The sequence below is a fragment of the Cannabis sativa genome, chromosome 2 (assembly GCF_029168945.1).
Source record: "Cannabis sativa cultivar Pink pepper isolate KNU-18-1 chromosome 2, ASM2916894v1, whole genome shotgun sequence".
Lineage (NCBI taxonomy): Eukaryota > Viridiplantae > Streptophyta > Magnoliopsida > Rosales > Cannabaceae > Cannabis > Cannabis sativa.
Genome location: NC_083602.1, coordinates 56,853,162 through 56,861,864, shown reverse-complemented (window position 1 = coordinate 56,861,864; position 8,703 = coordinate 56,853,162). Strand labels below are relative to the sequence as shown.

At 29.9% G+C, this 8,703-nt stretch overlaps 1 protein-coding gene across 1 annotated transcript; it reads right to left on the bottom strand.

Annotated features, from left to right (window-relative positions):
• Positions 1–2,350: 2,350 nt before the first annotated feature.
• On the bottom strand, positions 2,351–5,235 carry LOC115718585 (uncharacterized). Its single transcript, XM_030647395.2, has 2 exons — positions 2,962–5,235; positions 2,351–2,817 (listed from the first exon to the last, which is right to left on the bottom strand). The coding sequence occupies exons 1-2, from the start codon at positions 3,827–3,829 to the stop codon at positions 2,468–2,470; spliced, it is 1,218 nt and encodes a 405-aa protein (XP_030503255.1). The 5' UTR covers positions 3,830–5,235; the 3' UTR covers positions 2,351–2,467.
• Positions 5,236–8,703: the final 3,468 nt, after the last annotated feature.

The window sequence follows — 8,703 nt, the reverse complement described above, 5'->3', positions numbered from 1 at the left end:
TCTAATAATAAATGTCTAGGCATCTTAATTTTATGCAAAATATTAAGAGACACCATCAAGCACTACAATATATAACATATTATTATTAGTTTTTTAAGGGCCTTTTTCATTTTTACACTTTTAAACATTTGTTTTTGTATTTTTACGGAATTCTATATAGAAACCCCTATTGTAACTAGCGCTGCAACCTAAATCGTAACAAAAAATTGTATAGAAACTTCTATTGCAACTAACGCTGCAACCACTTTAGAAACTCAAACCGTAAATTTGAAAAAAAAAAAAAAGTTAAAAAAACCGTATATGGAGTAGTTTCCCTTATTTTAATATTGAGTTTCACATATTTTAATTTAATAAATAATATAAGAAACTGTCAACTAATTACAAGATATTATAATATTAGTGTACTTGGGCACCAATAAGAGCATCTCCAATGCACACTTTTTATAAGTACCAAAATATACACATCGTCGCAATATATATATATATATATATATATATATACATGGAAGAGGTTTCAATGGTTACATTTTTATTGTAACCATCATGGTTATATTTTTTTTAAGCCATTGGATTACTATTAAATGGTTGTGATTATTTTGGAAATTAAATAAAAATAAATAATAAATAACTTGTAACCTGAAAGTAACCTAATCATTTATTTCCTTATAAAACTTTAATTAAGATTAATTATAATTATTAATTAATTTTTTGCAATTTATTACTATATAAGGATCTTTTAGCAATTTATTTTTTTATACTTAAATTATTTAAAATTTTATAATTTAAAATTATACACATATAATTTCATAATTTAAATTTTATTATATTTGTAATCTTAATTTTAAATTATTACACTTAATTATTTAATTTTTTTATTTAAATATTTAAAAAGTTAAAAATGAAATAAGTTGAAGGATATTTTAGAAAAAAAAAATGGCTGCACTTGTTATCGATTGATTAGCTTGAGGTCTCATACTTAGTTCATATAATTGTAACAAAATAATTAAATATCATTTAAAAATAATTAATTATTTGAAAATTTATTATAAGAAGAGAATTTTAATTTGTGTCAAAAGAAGTTTAATTTTTGTAAAAAAAAAAATAAATTTTATTGTAAATATTATAATTAAATGGTTTAATTATTAAAATAAGTCAAGTAAGGATTTAAATATAAATATTAATTGCTAAAAGAGGTCTTGTTAAATATTTAATTAATTATTTTAAGAAAATAGTTAATTATAATTAAATAATTCTAAAAAAGGAATGTCTATTTAATTAATTATTTTAAGAAAATAATTAATTATAATTAATTAAATCTAAAAAAGGAAAGTTTACCTATTAGTAACCTGCCATTACAGGTTAAAGAAAAATGTAACCATATGGTTACAATAAAAATGTAACCATTAAATAGTCACCCATATATATATATAGTGTCTCTCATAAAAATATTCTAATGGTATACAACTCTAACTACTAGGGGTGGACATCCGATCTAATCCAATCTTTTTTTTCTCATCCAATCCAATTCAATTAGTAATTGGATTTGGAAAATCATCGATCCAATCCAAGTGGACATCAAAATCCAATCCAATCCTATTACTAATTGGATTGGATCGGTTTTGTAATTGGATATCTAATTACAGACCTAAATTTTAATATTAACATAAAAATATGAAGAAAAATATGCAAAAATTAAATATCACATTTTATTTAAGTTTAATACTCCATAAATATACCATCATTACAATGTAATGCAACTAAACATTTCAAATAATTAAAAAAAAAATAACATTTCTAATTAATAAAATAGAACAAAATACCATGAAAATAAATATACAAAACAACCAATTGTTACAAATTTAACACAAAAATAAAATCTAATAAAAATATAATTAATATATAATATATTTTTTATTATATAAATAAATATAAATATTTTTTTTAATATATATAAATGTAATTAGATTGGATAATTTTTAATTGGATTTTGAAATTGACATCCAATTACCGATTCAATCCAATTAGAATCTAACTTTTAGCATCCAATCCAATCCAATAGTAATTGAATATCCAAGTTTTTGTAATTGGATTGGATTGGATATGTTCCATTTTATTGAATTGGATGTTGCACACCCCTACTTAACTATTACCAAAGTACACATATATTTTGTTTTGTTTTCTTTTTTTTTTTTTTTTGTGGAAAGTTAATTCTTTTTTTTAAAAAAAAAAAAAATTAAGGGATTGATGACATAGTCGTATACATGTGACATAATCACTATAAGGGGTAACTCCTATTGGAGATGAGATGCAAAATAGCGATGCTCTACTTCTATACATAACAAAAATTCCATGGTGATGAACTGTGGTCAATTAATCAGGCTCACAACTTATTATTTGTGTTGAGTTAAGTGGGGTTACACAGCTATAATGGGTTGATTTACAAGAGTTAGTAAGAAATCTTACAAATTCAAATCTGATCCACCATTTCTTCTACCAACTGCCCCAAAATCTTTGACTCCAACTCTTCACAAATGCTCTTAAAATCTTCTTGGTTGAAACTCCATCTTTGTACCCAATTCGACTTGACCAACTCAGTCTCACTCATCCTGCAAATCTCATCCAAAATATCCGAACACTCTTGGGTATCATCATGGCTCTGTTCCTTCCTTGACCAAAGATGTTTTCTCTCCGTCTGTCTCTCCTCACTAATCAAATTATTGTCTCTACGTGGACACAATTTCTTGCGGTTTTTAATCTCCATTGATAGTTTCCTCCTTGAGCTTGAAGTTGTCGAACTACAGTAGTCCACTTCTGTTACTGAAAAAGAAAATGCACCAACCCCATTAGAGGAATTTGCTAGTATTTTCTACTAGAGAGAAGTTTAACCAATAGTAAAGGACATACTTAACCATAAGCTAAATTCAAACTTGAACTTAGAAAAATGTGTAGTGGATTTATTACCTGATATAGGAATTTTGGGATCAATATGGAACTGCCCACAATCTAGAACTGAAACAGGGCTTGCATCTTCCGAGGTACACCGCTGATGATCAGGCTGTTCTTCTACTGTCCTAACACCTTGAATTTTTTTAATATTTTCCTTTCTCTCCTTCTTCTTGTTTTGATCTGAAACGACTTGTCGTTTCACGTTATTATTAGAATTATCTTTAGTACTTCTTCTTCTTCTTCTTATATTACTATTTTGCAACTCTTTTCCATTCAAGTCACGCAAAACTTTTCTTCCTTCTTCTTCGCCATTTTCGACTCCTTCGCTTTTCTTTTCCTTTCTCTGCTTCAATTCTCCAAAACCCTTTTTGCGTTTGGCCTCCTTCGGTCTAGTTCCTTTTCTCTCGTTTACATTCTCGAAGCTGAGTATAAAAAATTCTTCACTTTCGAGCTCAAGAAACTCCGGCATCTCACGAAATGACGTCGTGGACTTTACCCTCCGGTGCTTTGAATCGTCCAAACCCGAAACCCGTTCGGCTGAATTCATCGACCGGCTACGGGAAATCGAATTCTGGGGTCTCTGCTGTGTCCAATCAGAACCGAGCTCTGGCAACGAGTCCAAACCCATCAGCCTCGCCACGAGCCCAGGTGTTCCCGGAGTCGTAATAGCTTTTGAATCAAACTCAAGAAAGTTAGTTTCTTCTGTGGTTTGATCAGAAGGGTGCGTGGGAAGAGTGCCGGAGCAGAGAATTCTGCGCAAAATTCCAGCTATGCATCCGGCGGTGGCGGCAGTTTTTGAATTGTAAATTCTAGTGTCGAAAGAAGTGGGTGATGAGGATGATAATGAAGGGGAAGAAGAAGATGATGATAAGAATAGCTTCATTATTACTGAGACAGAAATCTCTCAAGTAGTGAAGTGAAAGAAAAGAGAGAGAAAGAGTTGGGCTTTTTGTATTTTGTTAAGTTCAATACTTTTGTCTTTCAACTTTTTAATAAGATATGTTAAGAAAAAAAAAAAGAAAAAGAGAAAGGAATATTAGTTCAAATTGAGAGAAAAAGATGTGAAAAGCTTTGTGAAAACAAAACTGAAAAAGAGAGAGATTTAAAATTTGGTTACAGGTTGTAGTAGAGTAGTTGTTATAGTAGGTAGTAACAGTAATAGTAATGGAAGAAAAGAAAACGTGATGAGTGTATATGGCGGGCTTTTGCTTTGAATATGAGATAAGTAAATGTTGTATTGCTACATATACTATACTATACTATATCAAAACTACAAAGCTTTTGTAATGTCAGTTTCTCTTCTTTGTTTTTTTATGCTGCTTTGTGGCCTACATGCACTACTATCTCCTTAATGATTAATTAAGACTCGTAAAAAGGGACTTATTATTATTTGTCTTCAAGTGGATGTGTAAGCATATTTTAGTACTCTAACTTTGGGATATGATTTTTGAATTTTCTTTATGTCATGCTTGTTATAGTCTCTAATAAATAAAAGGGAGGGTAGTTTCTAGTTCGGCATTTAGATGGCAAGAAATGATTATTGACTAGTCAAGCTTATGTTACCAAGAAAGTACTTAAAAAGAGTCCGTAGAAATAAAAGATACAAGTTTTATTACTGACTTGAATTAATTAAAGTAGAGAGTGGCACTACTGGCAATGGTTGTGCTATATAGCTAATAATTTTTTGCTTTAATTAGCGGTCATTATTATGAGTTGCTTCTTTAGTTGTGTACATATATGTAACATAAGATAACTATTACATATAGAGACACAATAGTATTATTTGCTAGTAATAAGTGATCAACCCTAAAGTTATAATAGTCAGTATTAATCTGTTCATTATTTTGGCAGCATGGGATTTAAAATTAATTAAATGCGAGTAATGTAAAGTGTAACTTGTGTAATAATTGTTTCAACTTTAAAGAGATGTGGGTTCAAATTCAATGACTTTAGGCTGGGCCAGACATGAGACATGTATACGATTCGTTTTGGGCTGTAGACACAAAAGAGTTTTTTTCTTTGTCAGAATGTCAGAGAGTTGAGAGAGAGAGAGTAGTGGTGGTCTAAACCAAGTGATTACTGACCTTACGAAATTATTTTAAAGGGTTTTGGTACCCTAGTTGTTATATTGCTAACCTTTTTGGTGGTCACCACCATCAAACACTGCACTGGCCAGGCCTAAAGAAGAGGGCAGGCACTATTGGCCACTGCCCACTGTGAAATGTTTTCCTCCGACCGCTTCTGCTTGTATGTTTCAATCTAACATCTTCCTTTTTTGCTGGTAATGCATGCCAATTTTGAAATCAGATCTTATTTATAATATAAAACAAAACCATTCATTGGTGGTGCCATTACCTTACGTACTTTTACCATATATCTTTTAGTGGGGTTAAATTTGTGTGGGGGCCATGGTGATGAAAAATCAAGAAAAAAAAGTCTTAAGTGACGAAATTTGAGTCGAAAGGCTGACATAGTATTCTTGGTCGTGAATTTGATAGAAGAGAAATACTAAGAGTACTTTTACACCATGTAATGTGTGCTTCCTTAATTAGACAGACACATTTAACAGCATACCACATTTATTTAACAGTATACCCCATATCGATCTTTCATCATAATTTGTTACTTATTAGTAACTGTTCTTCTATCGAGAGATTTTTATGTATTGTGCTTTGAAGCTTTCACATGAATTTGGTAAAGTACTAGTGCATGCATATATTCCATGGCAAGTAGTGAATTAGAATTGCTTAGCAGAGAAAGTGAAAAAAATAATTCGAATCTCACTCCTAGAAAAAACTCTCCAAAATTTCACTTTTCTTATCTAACCATGAAACAAACAAGTACGTTAAAGTACTAATTTTTTATACATATAATAATAAAAAATTATTTTTATTTAATCGTTTCAAACAAACAATTTGATTTAATTTGTTGTGTGATTCACATGTGGACTAAAGGCATTGAACATATTTTTAAAAATTTTGCTCAACTCCGTTAGCTCTCATTCCTATTGGGCTAATTAGGATTTGTCCTAGCTACTCCAAAAATACTAAATTTGAAACCAATTCATTTTAGAGAGATAATTAGAATTGTAGAGAGAGAGAGAGTGATTTGAGGGATAGGGATGTAAAAAGAAACTAGTTATATGTTTGATCCTACTCACTCATGACACTACTATAATTATAGGCTTTAGAGGCAGTTTTTAACCCTTTTCAAAGTCGATTTGGTGAAATTTGCTACTAACATTGATTAAGGCAATGCTGTAAGGTCAAATATAACCGATCACATAGTATACACTATGACTTCGGTTATTTAATAATAACTGACTCCATAATGTAATCAGAATTGACAGCATTAGGTAAAATACCGACGTCATAATGTGTAAAAATTAATTTATTTTTCTAATTTTAAAACTTATTATAAATTCAGAAATGTAATTTATTTCAATAAAATATTTATTATTTAAATTAAATTAAATATTTATTAATTTAAATTAAATATTATTTAAATTAATTTTATCACTGGCTAATACACTTAAATTAATTTCATGGAAGCAATTAAAAAAATTACAATTATATTACACAAATATTTTAAAATTAATTCAAGTGTTAACAAGTTAATATGTCTAATTAAACATATAAAAATTACAAAATAACCTTAAAAAAATAAGTTAGGGAAGAAAAATTCTTATATATTTCATCATCAATCGTCTAAGCCTTCGTGAATTACTAGCCAGTAATTGTTCTATCGACTGTCGCTCTAACGGTAATAATTCAATTTCTGTATCGTATGTCTTCTTTTCCTCAAACTATAAAAAAAAAAAAAAGTAAATAGTTATATTAGTGTATATATTATTGTTTGTTAATATAATAGATACGATAATTAATAATGAAAACTTACAGCTTTTTGATTGTTTAAATAACGGTTAGGGTTTGCACGCGCGACAATGTCACTCATGTATTTTAATACATAAAACTACATTCTCACCCTCAATTTAGATTTCAATATTACAAGTAAGTGTCGTTTCCTTCTTAGACTTTAGGATTCTATTTTTTCTCCTGCTTGATGTATTCTAATACCTTTTTTTGCATCTGTTAGACTGCCTTCCTTAGTCGCCCTTAACCCCTAAGCTGGAAGAGAGGAGAGCCATCTACAAATCCTTCTCACCCAAGGAGTTGAAGTAGAGGGACTTGTGACCACTAAGAGCTTACGAGAAGTAGGCCTCATTACTTCACATCAAGACGTGGACTATCTTTCTACGACGAACCAAGTTTAGGAGTCTCTCTGAGGTGATTCGAATGAGGTTAAGGAAGCTATCACAATCATCACTGCTAAGGAGGCCATAAAGGCAGTAAAAGCTGATGAGCAATGGCTGGCGAATTGGACAATTCCCAAAAAGCCTAAGCGAGACTGAAGAACTCACTATCAGATTCAAGGAGGTAGTATAGAATGAGGGTGCCTCGGGAGCGAACACCTCCAGTAGTGGTGAAACACCCTTTTACATAATTAGGGCTCCCACTCTAACTAACTTAGATGTTGTTGATCAGTGTGAATTTGATCCATACTTCTTAAATTTAGATCGTTGTAAATTCCCTTGCAATAAATACATAGATAAAGTAGATTAGAATTGTAGCGAGAGAGAGAGAGAGTGATTTGAGGGATAGGGATGTAAAAAGAAACTAGTTATATGTTTGATCCTAGTCTCTCATGTCACTACTATAATTATAGGCTTGACATGGAGTTTTTAATCCTTTTTAGCGTCGGTTTTGGTGAAATTTGCTACTGACACTAATTTAGGCAACGTTGTAGGGTCAAATATAACTGATGACATATTGTACACTATGACATCGATTATTTAATAATAACTGACTCCATAGTGTAATCAGAATTGATAGTATTGGGTAAAATACCGACATCATAGTGTGTAAGAATTAATTTATTTTTTTAATTGTAAAACTTATTATAAATTTAGAAATTTACTTTATTTCAATTAAATATTTATTAATTTCAATGAAATATTATTTAAATTAATTTTATTACTGGCTAATATATTTAAATTAATTTTAGAAGCAATTAAAAAATTACAATTATATTATATAAATATTTAAAAATTAGTTCAAGTGTTAACAAGTTAATATATCTAATTGAACATATAAAAATTACAAGTTAACTTAAAAAAATAAGTTAGGGAAGAATTTTTTTTATACATTTCATCATCAATCGTCTAAGCCTTCGTGAACTACCGCCAGTAATTGTTCTATCCACTGTCGCTTTAACGGTAACAATTCAATTTTTGCATCGTATGTCTTCTTTTCCTCAAACTATAAAAAAAGTAAATATTTATATTAGTATATATATTATTGCTTGTTAATATAATAGATAAGATAATTAATAATTAAAACTTATAACTTTTTGATCGTTTAAATAACGGTTAGAGTTTGCACGCGCAACGATGTCACTCATGTATTTTAATATATAAAAACTACATTCTCACCCTCAATTTAGATTTCAATATTACAAGTAAGTGTCGTTTCCTTCTTAGACTTTAGGATTCTATTTTTTCTCCTGCTTGATGTATTCTGATACCTTTTTTTTTTTGCATATGTTAGACTGCCTTCCTTAGTCACCCTTAACCCCTGAGCTAGAAGAGTAAAGAGCCATCAACAAATCTTTCTCACCCAAAGAGTTGAAGTAGAGGGACTTGTGACCACTAAGAGCTTACGAGAAGTAGGCCTCATCGCTTCACATCAGGATGTGGAC